The following is a 17600-nucleotide window of genomic DNA, read 5'->3' on the forward strand; positions in this document are numbered from 1 at the left end:
ATTCTAATACATAGAAAATAATCCCTACTTTTAGTTCTAATAGTTCTAATATGTAGTTCTAATACGTAGAAAAGAATCCCTACTTTTAATAGTTGTTATAAAAAGTAAATGAGGGCTTCCCTGGTGGCGCAGTGGTTGAGAGTCCGCCTGCCGATGCAGGGGATGTGGGTTCGTGCCCCGGTCCGGGAAGATCCCACATGCCGTGGAGCGGCTGGGCCCGTGAGCCATGGCCACTGGGCCTGCACATCCGGAGCCTGTGCTCCGCAACGGGAGAGGCCACAATAGTGAGAGGCCCGCGTACCACAAAAAAAAAAAAAAAAAAAAAGTAAATGAGATAAAATAAGTGCTGGCTTATTATCTGGCATATAATACTTGCTCAAGAAATAATACCTATTAACATTATTTAGAAAATGGGAATGAAAATTCTAAATCAATTAATTAATGAACACAATTTTAATAGCTTACAAGTCTTCTTTCAGTTTCAAAATCACCCAAAGGGATTCTTTGGTTTTGTATCTCGAAAGAATTGCAAAATAAGAGAAATGCTCTAAATTAATTTTGCAACATATCATTGTATAAATCTTAGTAACTCTTACATAGTTAAACAATCTTAGAGAATACTAAAGCCTCCAACCCAGCAGCCTACAATTTATTGCTAAACTCGCATATTTGCAGTAAACTGACAGAGGGAAAGTGGAAAAAGAAACAAACTTACATTCCACTTATCCCACACATGCAGGAATAAGTCTGATACAATTAAATGTGCAAAATACTGACTGGCTGCATGCACAGCAGTCTTCACATAGTGTGAAGGACGCAGTAAAGAGAATTACAATACCTGTAGGGATACCACACTGACGTTATCAAAATGGATGTGTCCATTAGGCTCTGTGACAGCTGGATTTGCATAACATGTCACACCATTGATGGCAGGTAACGTTTTAGGTTGATGAGTTTTTTCTCGAGAAGAACCAAAGTCATCATTTCCAAAGTGGGTATGACCATCCTACAAGAAAAATAAGGGAGGAAAAGGTTATAAGAAGAAACAAAGATGGCTCATACAGGTAAGAAAATAGAGAATATAATGGTTTTTATTTATAAGAGAAAAATTTTATATCTATTCCGTATGTAGTATAATCTTTTTAGATTTATAAAATTTGTCTTCCTTTAAATGTATCTTCATTTATTAGATTCTCCTGTTTTTGTTTTTTCATGTTAGGGTGCATATACCTTCTTATGTTGATGGATAGGAATGGAATACAAATTATGTGCATCTGTTATTGGACATTAAATTGTTAGTATTTACTCCAAATTCTACAATAAGAATCAAGTGTTCCTCTTATACTTATCAACATATTGATCTTTTTCTTTCTCTCCTCACATTCACAAGTCTAATAACTGAACTGTTCACATAATTGTAAGAATAAAATTCCTGCCTTTATTTGCCTATATAAAGTAGCTTTAGTGGGTAAAACATCAAACATTTTAAATAAAGTCCATTTACCTGACCATACGTCTTCAGTAACATCTTAAGCGTTCTTTCAAAAAAGAAAAGTATGTAAAATCCACCAAACACGGCAACTGCCTTCTCAACATAGTTGTCAATTTTGGGATTGAATCCAAATGCCTAAGGGAGAAAAAAAAAGGCAATTCAGGTAAGACCAAGTAATTTAATTTGATTCAGTAAATAATTTTCACCACAGTCCTAAGTCCATCCTTCACATCCAGTTAATATTGGGGATTTACCTGCCAAAATCATAAAACAAAAACTCTGAAATCTGAGTAATCAAACTGTAAGAGATAGCACTGAAGTCTTATAACCAGAGGAAGTCCTATTAAATAAAGCCCCCAGAGTACCTTATAGTTTCCTAGCTATAACACCTTCAGCGATACTTGCCTTGAGAAAGTAAACTTTTATCAGTAAAAAAGCAGCACTGATTCCTATATTTATAAGGTACTATTAGACATGGGTAATTAAGACAAATGAGACATTGATTATCCACTTTTTCTAAAAGTAATATATTTGCCCATAATTTCCAGAGTCAACTTTTTAAAGCAAATATGGTAGGTCACTTGGATTACTGTTTTCCCAAGAGAGAGCCCCTTGAACTTAGAGGATCCTAATAAGTCCTAAAGAGATAAATAAATCGAGGACTGAGCCCCAGAATAAGGAAGAAAAGATATAAGGTACCAGGCACTCACACACACACATACACACACACTCACAAATGATGAGAATGAAACAATTCATTGTTTAAAGGACACAGGACAGGAGCTGGAGCTTGAAATTATAGAGTCATGATGTTCTAGGCAGACAAGAAATACAAACTTAAAATAAGTAAAATATCAGGGGAGCATAACATGTGAAAAGCCACAGCTTTATACCATTCCACACATTGTCAATGTCCCCTCTGAACAGCAGTCTAGAATAGAAAATGCCTGGGTTCTTGTTCTACATCTGTCTCTGGGGAGACCTCATGCCACATCTTCTTTTCAGTGACCTCTCCGGACCTATTTACACAGTACAAAAATGGCATAAAAATACCTACTCTACATAACTAACACGGTGGTTATAAAATAAAATAGCAAAGGGGAAATAATTTTGCCACAAAAGAAATAACTATCAGGACTTCCCTGGTGGCTCAGTGGTTAAGAATCCGCCTGCCAATGCAGGGGACACGGGTTTGAGCCCTGGTCAGGGAAGATCCCACACGCTGCGGAGCAACTAAGCCCATGCACCACAACTACTGAGCCTGTACTCTAGAGCCTGCGAGCCACAACTACTGAGCCCACGTGCCACAACTACTGAAGCCCGCGCACCTAGAGACCGCGCTCCGCAACAAGAGAAGCCACCGCAATGAGAAGCCCGTGCACCGCAATGAAGAGTAGCCCCCGCTCGCTGCAACTAGAGAAAGCCCATGCACCGCAGCCAAGACCCAACACAGCCAAAAATAAAAAGTAAATAAATTTTTTAAAAAAATTTTAAAAAAGAAATAACTATGTAAATTGGGGGTATTATTAAAAAGATAGATTCTCTAGTGTTTACATAATTCTCTGCTCACATCCATAATTCCCTAATTATCACAGAAAGGCAAAAGAACCTCTATAAGTGCTGTTGAAGAAGTTTCTTATTTTCCTAATAGACATTTTAATGTATTATTACATTTTCAATAAAACAGGAAACATCAAAATCATGAATGTACAATCCTCAGTCCACATGCCATGTCAGTTTGTTTCATTTAATTTGACTCACCACAAATCAGGTGAGTTAATATATATAATACTATATCAAATATATTACATATAATTTTTAAAATCAGAAAATCTGTTTTGTCATCCTAGCTTTGTTACTAGCTGATTATAAGGCTGTAATCAAGTCATTTAATCCCCTTGGATTTTAGTTTTTTCATCTCTACAATTGAGGCTTTGAAGTAGATGTTCTCCTAGGTCCTTTCTAGATATAATAATAATAAAAAAAACTATGACTTTAAGAAGTTACAGCCCCACTTTCATATATAGCTGCGAAAACTAAAAGGAGCTTTAGTTAATAATTTTCTAAAACTTATGAGCTGAAGGTGATACTGTATGTTTTCCTTTTGTTCAGAGCTTGCCCCTCCATCTTTGTGTGTGCATGAATGGGGAGATACTGTCCACGTGTATATGTGTTTCTCTAGTTGCCCTTTGTGACTCCCTCCTGTTAATATCTCTTTCTCCTTCCTGTCTCTTTTCCTCTCACTTATTCTCCTCACTCCATCTCTCTTCCTTATATGGCCACACTATAGATTTGAAATAAAAACATAACTGAATAGCACACTGTAGTCAATGGCAGATCAATAATACATTTTACCAAAGGAAAAAATAAGCTGCTGTTTATTTATCGGCCCTCGATTGATTTTTATCCACAATCAAAAAGAATGAAAAGGTTTGTCAACCATGTTCTAATTTACCCTCTAGTCTTCTTTAGCTGTAGTAAATATATGGAGGAATTTTTTTTAACATCTTTATTGGAGAATAATTGCTTTACAATGGTTAGTTTCTGCTTTATCACAAAGTGAATCAGCTATACATATACATATATCCCCATATCCCCTCCCTCTTGCGTTGCCTTCCCACCCTCCCTATCCCACCCCTCTAGGTGGTCACAAAGCACCGAACTGATCCATGGAGGAATTCTGTTGTATATCTTAGTAAATTTGACACTGCGTGCACTTCAGAAATAAATAAGTAAATAATAAAAAGAGTGTAGAAAAATTAAATTTGCCAAATGTGAGACAGAATAGAGTTGTAAGGCCTTCCGAGGTGTCCCAGAGCTGTCTGAGCACGTCCTGGTGCCTGGCCTCCCAGAATATTAATTTTCTCTATGACGCTGACTTCCCCTGCAGCTTGGGACAAGTTTCTTCATTTGCTGTGATTCAGCTTTCTCTTATCCAAAACACTATAAACCAGACCATAAAATGCTGCAAGAATTATGGAGGCTTAAAATGTACAAAGTGCTGAAACATTTCAAAGAACCAATTATTCACAGAAACGAACAGCCAACCTCCTTACCTCTGGTATAAGTTGGAAAATTGCATTTGAAAATAGAGTCCCAATAGCCAGCCCCACAAAATAGGTCAAAATCTTAGGGAAGTAAGATTTCTTTATCAACGGAGTCAAAATCAGTCCGAGGAGAGATGCCAGATTAATAACTGTCACTGACAGGAAGCCATATCCCCAAACTGTGGATCAGAGGGAAAAGAGTAGAAGTTAATTAGAGCATAGGAGCCAAATGACATCTTACTGTACATTAAGTCTGAAACACATTTCACCTTTAAAAGCTTGAAACAGGTATCCTCTTTAAAACAACGAAACCTTCTCACTGAAAATTACTGAGAATATAAATATTAATAGTAACACTGCCTATGCTTTCCTCAGTCCTAAGTCATCATTATGGGATTACAGACTTTTATAGCTTGCAGGGAATTTGAAGAACATCTAGCAGAGTGATCACCCGAGGTCCACAGGCTCCGAGCTACCTAGCTGCATCTGTGGCTCAAAGCCCAGTTTAAAACTAGGCCTTTCAGGGGACTAACAGAGGCAGTGTGGGTTTCGGGGAGAAGGTATGGGGTGACAAGGGCAAGCAGATGGATGGGGTTGTTAGCTTCAAGATGACCATAGTTGCTGACACTGAGCTCGTCATAATCGTTTGTCTGCAGGCCCTGTGGACAGCACCTCCTCCGGGAAGACAGCACCTCAGCCCCCTGCCTGGGCCTCCAGGGAGCCCCAGTGCAGTGAGCACTCAAGAAGGGAGCACATGGCAGCAGCAGAGAGTGGATATGTTGCACAACTCACCCTACCAGGCTCGGACAAAGGCAACAATATCCCATAGGGTGGAGACAGTGGTGAAAAGGGTCGTGGAGCATTCTTCATGTCTCCATCCTAGGGCCTGGCCCCCTGGTGGTGCTTAATAAATGTTCCTTAAAATGAAATGAAGGGATGGCATCCTAAGGTCAATATCTCCCCGGTTATCCTAGAGGGGATGGTTTAAAAACAACATGGGAGGGCTTCCCTGGTGGCACAATGGTTGAGAGTCCACCTGCCGATGCAGGGGACATGGGTTCGTGCCCCGGTCCGGGAAGATCCCACATGCCGCGGAGCGGCTGGGCCCGTGAGCCATGGCCGCTGAGCCTGCGCGTCCGGAGCCTGTGCTCCGCAACGGGAGAGGCCACAGCAGTGAGAGGCCCGCATACCGCAAAAACAAAACAAAACAAAACAAAAACATGGGAATGCGAGTGAAACAGACTGTGAACCGTACAGGGGCAGGTGGCAGTGCAGGCTGAGATACAAACTGCCCCCAGAACTGTGTGACGTTGGCTTTGCCTGCAGCCTCACTGACTGTGCACTAAGGACAGTGTGAAAGGTTAGAAAGCTGCCTCTGCATTGTCACTTCTTTAAAATGCCCACAAAACATTTTTAAATGTCGGGGCACTTTCCTCATTGACACTGTCAGTGGAGTACATAGTAACACCAAATGCTTGGAGAGTGTTTGCCATGTGCCGGGCACCATACTAAGTGACTAACCTGTATTAATTCATTGGATCTTCACAAAACCCTGCGAAGCAAGTACTACTACTACCTCCTTCATGCAGTTGAGGAAACCAAGGTACGTGGAGTTCAAATCAGCTGCCCAAGTCATGTGAATAGAATGCAAGATTTTGAACCCAGTCTGGCTCCAGGGCCCACATTCATTAGCAATATGTTTCATTACCCCTTAGAGGTAATCTAATTTTTAAAAAGCTCAAGAGACTCAACAAAACTGTGAACATCTTACATTGTGCTTCATGAATACAGGATTGCTCACCATTATTCTTGTGATTCTAACTACAAATAAGCCATCTTAGCAAACATTTATGGAGCCTAGATTGTAGACCAAACCGTGCTTCCTGCCAACAAGGAGCTTGGACCTTTGGCTTGGGGACGCTAGAGGGCACACACATACACAAAGCAAAACAAGGTAGCTTGTGCTGAGTACCACATGAAAAGGACAGATAATACACATTACAATGTTACCACAAGAACCATCGCAGCACCGACCATGCCTTTATCTTCTGCAGATACTTTCCTATCAGTTCCAGGCCCCTAACCATGCCCCAGAGTCATCTCACGGGACTCACAAAGGTCCACCTCATTCCCATTTCTTTCCTTATCACCTAAAGCAATACTACCCACTCCCCTTAGCATTTCCACTTCGAAGAAGTTCTCAACCCCACCTCTTCCTCCATGGTATAATCTATGTGTAGTTGCCCTTAAAACAAACAGTCTTCTATCCCATCGCTAGCCTACATGTGTTTATTCATTCAACAAATATTTATAATCTAATTAGGTAGACAAGATATATACAAGTTGGAAATTAAAATCGAAATGCAAAGAACTTTTTGAGTACCAAACAGAGGCAAAGCCACCACGCATATTAAACTCATCAGCTTCCCCTGAGAAATCCTATTTCACTACCCTTGTCCACTGTCTCCGTAAATAGCAGAAACATCAGGATCTCAATGTCTCACTCTCCACAGTCAATTCCAAAGACAATTAGTGACCAAACTCTATGAATTTTGCTTGAGATATCTCACTCCACGTTCTCCATCCCATCACCTCCCACTTCTCATCTGGTGCACTGACAGCTTTCTGTCTGGTCTTCCTCCCCCTACTTGACATGGACACCAATCTTATTATCCTAAAACACAGTTCTGATCATCTCGTGCCCCTATTTGCAGCTGCCCTTCATCAACGGACTGCCACACAATCTCTCCAATGTTACTTACCCCCTTATCAACGTGGCCTTTATGCAAACACAACGTTTTCCAAATATAGAATTACCTTTGCACTGTGGTTCTTTATCTGAAAACACCTTTTCTATCTTCATTGCCTGATGAACTTACACACGGCTCTCCAAGCCGATGCAAAGACCTCCTCCATGAAACTTTTCTGGATTTTCCAGGCAGCAATCCCTTGCTCATCAAGTTTCCCATAGTTCTTTGAAGGTATTTGGACCACTTACCATTTCTTGTGTGCTACCATCATTTTATCACTTATATATTCGTCTACATGATACAAATTATAAGATTTTCAAGGACAGGGGCTATGTTTTATTCTTCCTCAGAGCCTAGAATGTTGCCCAGCAAATAGCACACATATCTTGATCAATGAATGAATGCCATATTTTCAAGGTGCAGTCCAGAACTCTGTCAAAAAAATACCAACTCATTTGCTTGTCCAACATTTCTAACCTTCCTTACTATTATTGTGCACATCAGAACCACTTGGGGAACTGTGGGAGTGGGAACCATCATGCTCCAGGCACACAGCATAGTCTCCCCTTCTTGCACTGTTAGCACATTATTCAGGAAAAAGAGGTTCATTCATCCACTCAATCTGAGCACCAAAGAATGAATTAGTATAAGAATACTCCCTGGACCTCTCCATATACACATAGCACTCCCTCTAATGATCTGTTTCAGAGAAAATCCTTTCTCTCCGCTTCTTAGTGAACTCTGAAGAATTTTAATACATTTTCAAGGAATATTAGTAACAATAGCGAACATTTATTGAATGCCCACAGTGTGTTAAGATTCTTCTAAGAACTTCACCTGTTTGAGCAAATGTAATTCTCCTATTTCATAGAGTTTTTAGAAGAATTGAAATAAAACCAGTTAATTCAGACCCTGTAATATAGTAACTCTTCAATAAATGCCATTATATATATTTTTTAAGTTAGTAAGTAGACATCATGTAAATTTTAGTTCATTTGTCTCACTGTTATACAATGAAAGATCAGCAAACCAGGAGTCAGGAGCCCTGGGCTCTCATCCCCCCTCAGGTATGTACCTAGAGGAAGCCATTTAACCTCTCTGGAACATAGACTTATGTCATCAACTGTATTACAGAGTTGGACAGTGTGATTTTCAGGGATACTATTAAGGATAAGATACTATTACTCTTATCTGTTATTTGAACTGAATGGTATTCTGTGATCTTAAAAAAAAAATGAGGCAACTTTGGACCATTAGCTTATTGCTAAAATGTAATTAATCTCCTAGAGAATTTAATTTACCATCAGTTTATTGCACTCATCAATATGAGTTTATAAAGTACCTGAGAGGCAATTTCAAAATCACAAACTGTAAGGTCTCAGGTAAGTGAGATTCTTTTATCTGCCCATTGAAATATCAGAGTTTGGCTTGCTTTTATTTTGGTTTTCCATTCCCTTGAATGAGCTCAAAACTGACTCTATATTAAGTGAACTATTATATAAAGAATCCAGGGCATTTCATTGTTTAAAATATCATTTAAAATAGCAAATATCTAGAAAAAATATTTGTTTGAACAATGAGCTCTGAAATTATTGTTACTCACAAAAATCTCTAATTATATTGATAAATTATGGTTGGTAATTTCTATTCTTTATATATGTAAATATAGAATACAAAAGAGAACATGAGTTCTGAAGCTGAGACAGCCTGGGTTTGAACCTGGCTCTACCACGTACAAGCTGTATAAATCTTGAGCAAATGACTTTGAACTCTCTGCACCTCAGTGTACTTGGCTGTAAAATGGGAATAGTTGTTCCATCATACAGTTGTGCAAAGATTAACTGAGTTAACATATGAAAGAACTTGGAAAAGTATCGGTTATAGAAAGGACTACATAAAAGTTGGCTGTTGTCGTTATTTTTGTCTTTGTTGTTACCCCTTTTATTCATATATAGTGAGATTAAAATGCTCATATATACACAAAGGAATCCACAAGTTAGTATAGGGCTGGCCAAAAAGTTCGTTCAGGTTTTTCATGTTACAGTACAAACTTTTTGGCCAGCCCAATAAAACAGGCACTCCCTTTGTTGAGGCTTCCCTTTTCTTCTTCATCTTTCCTCTCTTTATATTCTCCATCTATATTCACGTTAGATGTGCTCACTCAGACCAGTGGCTCCAAACGCCATCTCTGAGATGACAAATCCCCAGCTTCCACTATTCTCTGAAATCCAAATATGCGTGTGCCGCTGCCTACTGGACACGCCCCCTTGTGGGTCTACATCGACATCTCGGACTAACCACATCAAAGATTATACTCTTGGTCCTCACCACTCGCTTCCTCCACAGCAAAGTGCTCCTTCCCCAGTCTTGTCCATCCCAGGATATGGTGCAACCATCTATGCAGTTTCTCTGGCTTAAACTTGGATTCATCTTTCCCTCCCACACATCCAGTGCAGAGGCGAACCACATTAGCACAGTCTCCAAAATCCATCCTGAATCTGACCAGATCTCCTTACTCCTCCACTCCCACCTTAGACCAAGCCCCCGTCAAGCTGAGTACCAGCCCTGGCCGTAGTCCCCGGACCCATCTCCTTGCTTCTACTCTTGCCCGTTAACAATTTATTCTTCAAACTGCAGGTAGAATGATCTTTTACAAATCCAAATAAAATCACATCACTCCCCTGTTTAGGATCCTACAGTGTCTTCATACCACATTCAGAATAAAATTCAATCCGTTTACCACACCGTACAAGCCCTCCCTTTCTGGCCCCTGGCTACCATCTCCTACTCTGCTTCCCGCTCACTGTGCTCCAGACACACACGCTTTCTCGCTGTCCCTTACACATGTCAAGCTCATCCCCAAGCTTATGCTGCTGTTCCCTGGACCAAGAATGCTGTCCCCCAGAGAAGATCTAGCCATGGCCCTCTCCCTCTCCTCAGTCAGGACTCTGTTCAAATGTAATCTCATCAGAGAGGCCTCCCTTGACCCATCTAAAATCACACTCACCCACCATCTCCTATCCTTTACCTACTTTATTTTCTTCATAGCATTTATCACTCTGAAATTATATAATTTATTTGCTTGTTTGTATAAATGTTTCCTATTTCTTTTCTTCGCTACATTGTAAGCCCTAAGAGGGCAGGGAATTTTTCTTCTTGTTCACTACTGAATGCTTAATACACAGAAAATAAAGGAACCAAAAAAATGAGAATTAAAATACTCATGTGGGGCAGGTAACAATTTGGGAATACCAAGAAATTGCCCCTCAGCAACTGATCTATCTCATTGGTGAAAGAACTCTTCTACCTGTTTAATTAAGTATGTGGACTATACAGTAAGAATACACTTACTTTCTTATATTTAAAATTTTCTTTACAATACCTATGGCAACACCACTATAGGCACTTAAAAGAGTCACTGGCATTTCTTTTAGTTATGAAAATTAAAGCAGTAATAACTCAGTACCTTAAGATTTAATCTAGAACCACACTAGTTTCCTTATCTCTTTACTGACAATGACAGATAAATTGACAGGTTTTAAAATAATATAAGTACAACATAATGGAAATTGATCAATTATGACCCAAATAGTGAATGTGCCATCCCATATACACAACATAAAACATGTATTGCTTAAAATCAAGGACTGAATTGTATAAAATTTTCCATTGGTACCAAGTAAAATTTTGACTCCATAAATAAAAGAGCATAACTTCTGAAGCTTAAATGAGTTCTAATTATACTTATTCTAAAGACTTCCAGAATATAAGTATTTTTTTACCAAGGGATTCTACGTAGATTAATTAAGAGCAATAAAGCAGAAAAAGAAGCATCTTAATTTCATTTTAGACTAGCTCACAGAGTTTTCAAACAAATGGGAGAAAAAGCTTGCAACATACCCTCTGAAAGACTTGGTTTTGTTTTGTGTTTGGGCCGATCATCGCAAGGGTGAAAGTTCAATTGCTGTAAGACTGCTGGACAGATGACAGAGAAGTCTGAGCTGGTGATCTGTGTAGCATTTGAAAATCCATGAAGGGAAAAGATCTCTTCCGCCGATAAACACTGAAATAGAAGAAACAAAGTAACCATATATGTGTCAACAGAGTAAAAGGCTGCAAGCAAAGATACTGTAAAGAGGCATGGACTACTTCCTCTAGACACACAACACTACCTCTTTTTTTTTTTAATTTATTTATTTTTGGCTGCGTTGGGTCTTTGTTGCTGCACATGGGCTTTCTCTAGTTACGGCGAGTGGGGGCTACTCTTCGTTGCGGTGTGCCGGCTTCTCATTGCAGTGGCTTCTCCTGTTGCGGAGCACGGGCTCTAGGCGTGTGGGCTCAGTAGTTGTGGCATGCGGGCTTCAGTAGTTGTGGCTCACAGGCTCTAGAGCACAGGCTCAATAGTTGTGGCGCACAGGCTTAGTTGCTCCGCAGCATGTGGGATCTTCCCAGACCAGGTCTGGAACCCATGTCCTCTGCCTTGGCAGGCGGATTCTTAACCACTGCACCAAGAGGGAAGCCCAACACTACCTCTTCTACACAAAGTCACTATAAAAATGTATCAACAGATGAATGGATAAAGAAGATGTGGTACATATATACAATGGAATATTACTCAGCCATAAAAAGAAACGAAATTGAGTTATTTGTAGTGAGGTGGATGGACCTAGAGTCTGTCATACAGAGTGAAGTAAGTCAGGAAGAGAAAAATAAATACAGTATGCTAACGCATATATATGGACTCTTAAAAAAAAAAATGGTTCTGAAGAACCTAGCGGCAGGACAGGAATAAAGATGCAGACGTAGAGAATGGCCTTGAGGACACAGGGAGGGGGAAGGGTAAGCTGGGACGAAGTGAGAGAGTGGCATGGACATATATACACTACCAAATGTAAAATAGTTAGTGGGAAGCAGCTGCATAGCACAGGGAGACCAGCTGCGTGCTCTGTGACCACCTAGAAGGGTGGGATAGGGAGGGTCGGAGGGAGATGCAAGAGGGAGGAGATATGAGGATGCATGTATATGTATAGCTGATTCACTTTGCTATAAAGCAGAAACTAACACACCATTGTAAAGCAATTATACTCCAATAAAAATGTTAAAAAATATATATTATCAGTGGACCAACACCAATTCACACAAAGAGCTTTAAAACAATTCTATGTCCTCAATCTCCCATCTCTGTTTTTCCTCAGTTTGAATAGGTATTTTGTGGAGGCTATTGGAATACCTCTGTATACCGTTTCTTGTAGACAAACACACCTGGTTCCCTTACAACTTCATGGTTAAGAAGTTCATCCATCCTGGACTGCAATAATAATCTCAATACATAAAAGTTGTTTTAAAATATAGAAGTGAGAGAGAGACAATTTGTCTTTAGAACAAATTGTTGCTTGCTAAAATATCTATTATTCTCAATGATGGCGGGTAGCTTTTCTATATTACAATATTTCTATATTATAATGGTGCTAGGCTGTTTAGAAGTTCATTTAACTGTTAATAAGGAATAGAATCTGCATTAGAAAAAAGTTCTCTGCAGAAATAACATTTTAAAAGTACCGTTTTACTCTTGGGCATATTTTAACTGTAAACTTTCTTCTATATACTTGCATTATTAAGAAGACTATAAAAGAAATTAAATGTGTTACTACTGCTAATAAATGTTATAAGAATTATAGAGTATGAAAAATACCCATTCACTCAAAGAAAAACGTCTATCTTTAATAACTGCAAAGAACGTTTCTTTGCATACTTCAGCCAATATTTAAACCCCACTAAGACCTTAGCTTTGTACTCTAGACTGGATTGTGTCCTCCGCAAACGTATATATTGAAGCTCTAACCCCCAATGTGATGGTATTTGGTTATGGGGCCTTTGAAAAGTAATTAGGGTCAGATAAAGTCATGAGGGTGAGGCCCTGCTCCAACTGGATTAGTGGCTTCATAAGAAGAGACACCTTGTCTTAAGCAGCCATCTGCAATCCAAGGAGAGAGCTCTTACCGGACACCAACCCTTCTGGCACCTTGATCTTGGACTTGCAGTCTCCAGTCTGTGAGAAAATAAATTTCTCTTGTTTGAGCCACCCAGGCTACAGTATTTTGTTATGGCAGCCCAAAGTCACCGATACACTATGAACCGTACCAAGAACTCAAAAGTTGTTGTTAACTGTTTCATCATAAAGTGCTGTAATTCCCCTCACAACAGAAACAATCAAATTAAAAATGTAAGATTTGGTAAAAGATCACTACTGATTATGAAGGAAAGATGAAAAACATCAAATACATCAAATTGTATGGAGTTGTCAAAAGGTAAGACTTCAATTGCCTTAAAGAAAATGCACATGTACACACCATTTTTGTAACATCTAAGAATGTGCCTAAAACTGTTCTTTACTGAACCTAAACTCTCCTTTGGGTTCGTGACAATGATAGCTGTGTGCCATCCCTAGAATAAGAGACAACACTCAATGCTCTGTTAACAGTCTTCCCTAAGACCAAGAATAAGGGATAATGAACCAATGGAGGGAGAATATAGCTTGATAGCCAATGGAGGGAGAGAAAGTGGGTATAGTTTATTCATTACTGTGAAGACACTCAGAAGCATAAATGCTAGGCTCAAAAATTACAGAGTCCAGGGAATTCCCTGGTGGTCCAGTGGTTAGGACTCCGTGCTTTCACTGCTGAGGGCCCAGGTTCAATCTCTGGTTGGGGAACTAAGATTCCCACAAGCTGTGCAGCACTGCCAAAATAAATAAAATAAAATTACAGAGTCCATGTGGCTCGACTGCCCCACTGCATGATTCCAGGAATAAATAGGTGTAGAAGTGAAAATACAAAGCAGCACTGTTTCCCTGCAAGGAAGTTCCTCCAACTCCAAAATAGGAGGAAAACGGATGTTACCCATAGATAATTTGCAAAAGTCTACTCAGAATGAACAATCTAAGACTTCCTAAAACTTGATGACTGTTAAGCAGTTCCTTTTAGACTCTAATTGTGACCCATTAGTGGATCAGAAAATCCACTTACAACATCACAGAGAGCATTTTATCAGTAAGTAAAAAACAATATAATAGCAACTACAGTGTGTATCACACATAACAGAAGTATTGCTTAGTCAAACTTTTGCTTCAGTTACACTTTATACATACCATGCACATGTATACTGGACCACAATATAAAGTTCATTTTTTACTATAAGTGGCAGTCAAGAGTTTTCAAGTCACTATCCTTAAGGATGCCCAGACTGCCCATTGTACATCATTAAAGACACTGTCCTACATACAGTTAGGGGAAAAAAAAAAAAAACCAATGCAATCAAGGAACACATACTCAATATTGAAAGATAGCTGAGAGTCTTGATGATCTGTTCAGAAAGAACAAAAAGGTACAGAGATGACAAAACTCTAGGCCTTGCTTTATGATTTTAGAATGAGGATGGACTACTAACAGTGTGACAAAACTGAATTAACGACAGGCCTGCCTTATTTAAATTAGCGATCTACCTTCAGAAAACAAACAGAGGTTGCCAGAAAGGGGGCTGGGGGGGGCGTGAATTAGGTGTAGGGGATTAAGAGGTACAAACTTCCAGTTATGAAATAAATTAGCCATGGGGTTGTAATATACAACATAAGGAACATGGTCAATAATATTGTAATAACTTTGTGCGGGGACAGATAGTTACTACTTATCAAGGTGATCATTTTATAATGTCTACAAATGTCAAATCACTACATAGGACACCTAAAACTAACATAATATTGTACGTCAACTATATTTTAATTTAAAAAATAAATAAAAATAAAGGAGTGAAGTTATGAGTGAAAATTAAATAATTAGTTTCATTAAATAGCTATCTACCAGCAAGTGGAATGCAAATAGTTTTATACTGCACCCTATTTGGCTTTAAACAATACTGATTTTTATTATGCTTTGATTTAACAGAGTTGAACCTGACACAAAGAAAGCAGTTGTCTAAGAAAGGGCAGTGCTTCCCAGAGCAGAGACAAACAGGATGAGTGCCCAGGGCCTGAACAGTGAGGATGAGGGAAGGTTGAATGATTAGGGCAAATTCCTCCCTCAACATTTTATACAGTGGAAATCTGCTTATAATAAATGCCAAGGAGCTAGGCAAGATTTGAGATTACACAGTGTAGATAATTACACAGGCTCTCTACTTGACTAAACTTTAGTCAGGTTTTTCTAAGTCCTCTAGGCTTCAGCCTTGCATCCATCCTTGTAGGGCTGGCACTGCCCAGTTTTAGCAAGAATCCTGCCAAGTCTGTTTAGAGAGAATCCCCTAGCCTTAATATTTGATATTATCTTAATATCCTCAATGTCTGGTCAAGTTCTTCATTCCTCACCCTGATATCTGATTACCCTGGCTTCAGCAGGAATCCTGTTAGGTCTATTTAACCAAACTCCCTCCCTACCCCTGATGTTTCCTCTTAGTAACTTCCGATCCACTGACCCCCACTCTGTTCCTTGGTTATACATCCCCACTTGTCCATGATGTATTCAGAACTGAGCCCAGTTCTATACTGAGGTCCCTTTTCCCCTATTGCAATAGTTCTTGAATAAAATCTGTTTTTATTATCTTACTGTCAGACTCCGGTTTTCTTTAACAATACCAAGTATAATAACCATGTAATTATACTACGCATCACATAAATTCTTTCCTTCAATCAACAAGTATTTACTGCATCATAAAATTCTGTGTATGACACTGATGGAAGGAGTGGAAGGTGGAGGGTGACAACAGAGAAAGAAATAGTACAGAGAAAAATAAGTCGTCATACCTTCCATCAAGAAACCAAAATAATTTCAGCAGAAAGAAATCAGATACACCAGTATCTATAAAACCAGAGAGAAAGTGATAAAGTAATTATAAAGAACTATGAGAGTTCATACAAAGCAGAAATAATATGCAGAGGAAATAGTCAAAAACGACTTTGAGGTTAGAATTCCGGGAAAGTAGAAAGAGGATATTGCTACTGGTGTGATTAGAGAATCTAGGAAAAGAAAGGCATTTCGGAGGATGGTGGCAAGTTTCATCTTAGACATTTAAAGTTGCAGTGGTGCCTGTGGGACACCGGATGGAAATGATGAGTGAGCTTTCTCTGAGACAGCTAGAGGCCGGAGAGAAGGATGTGGCTGTCTTCCGTAAGGAGATAGCAGTTAAGTGGGAGTGGAGGAGATCATCAGGAGAGAGAGTACAGAAAGAGGAGAGAAACTTTGGGAATACACATATAATTTGTGCAAAAGCAGGAAAGGGAGCCAGAAAATAAGACAGAGCGAGAAAAGCCCAAAACATAAGAAATAATTAAGGCCAGTGAATGCTTATCATTTTTGCCTGCCTGAGACTCCTTCCCCATCATCCAGTAACAGACCACCTGCCTGCGATGGGAGCCTCCCTCTATGTGATTTAGTCGGGGCTGACCAGGGAACATAGGACCCACACTTGTCCACTCTCTGGTGGAGCTATTTGAAGAAATCTTCTTCCACTAGGATTGCTACGAGTCTGTGGGCTCCTTAGGCCACTTTTCCACTATGTGAAAGAAGGTGAACTAATAAGCAGAGAAAGGCAGGTATCCAATACCATCACTAATCCCCTGGATACATCTGTGCCTAAAGTTGCTTCTGCCCTTGAATCTTCAGTTACCTGAGTCAATGAATTTCCTTTTTGACTTAAGCTAATTTCACTTAAGCTTCTTTTACTGACAAATGAAAGAGTCCTAACCGATATATAAAGTAATTATTTAAAATACTTTTTTTTTTTTTTTTTGCGGTACGTGGGCCTCTTACTGTTGTGGCCTCTCCCGTTGCGGAGCACAGGCTCCAGACGCGCAGGCTCAGCGGCCATGGCTCATGGGCCCAGCCGCTCCGTGACATGTGGGATCTTCCCGGACCGGGGCACGAACCCGTGTCCCCTGCATCGGCAGGTGGACTCTCAACCACTGCGCCACCAGGGAAGCCCTAAAAGACATTTTTAAAGCTAGCAAAGGAATGTTACGTCCAGAACCTGTGTGAAAACAAAAAGATAAGCTTCTCCACCCTTCTTCCTTTTCCCAACACATGGGCTGTCTTCTCTACTTGGCCGTCTAGTCAAATGGCATCCACTAAATAATACAAAGCAATAAGACCATATGATCCCGTACCCATTAAGCCTAGGCCTTCACACTATGCCACAAATGAAATATCATCCCACTCAAAGGTCACCCCAGAGGTGGTTTCAGATTCTGTTTTGCACGGCCTGTGATTCTGTGGAAGCTGAGCAGCTCACCTTCCTAATAAGGCCAAGGCTACAGGTATGGCT

The 17600-nt window shown here is 39.7% G+C and overlaps 1 protein-coding gene across 1 annotated transcript in view; it reads right to left on the minus strand.

Moving 5' to 3' along the window:
* SLC39A8 (solute carrier family 39 member 8) overlaps positions 1–17600 on the minus strand; it is a 73101-nt gene that overhangs the window by 36631 nt on the left and 18870 nt on the right. Inside the window, exons 3-6 of the mRNA XM_027117010.1 lie at positions 11190–11352; positions 4549–4718; positions 1505–1627; positions 839–1006 (exon numbers count right to left, since the gene is read on the minus strand). Of these exons, the coding sequence (XP_026972811.1) occupies positions 839–1006; positions 1505–1627; positions 4549–4718; positions 11190–11352 (624 nt within the window). The remainder of the gene's footprint in view (positions 1–838; positions 1007–1504; positions 1628–4548; positions 4719–11189; positions 11353–17600) is intronic.

Source organism: Aethalodelphis obliquidens, unplaced genomic scaffold (assembly GCF_003676395.1).
Source record: "Aethalodelphis obliquidens isolate GAN/ISIS:26980383/991018 unplaced genomic scaffold, ASM367639v1 scaffold17, whole genome shotgun sequence".
NCBI lineage: Eukaryota > Metazoa > Chordata > Mammalia > Artiodactyla > Delphinidae > Aethalodelphis > Aethalodelphis obliquidens.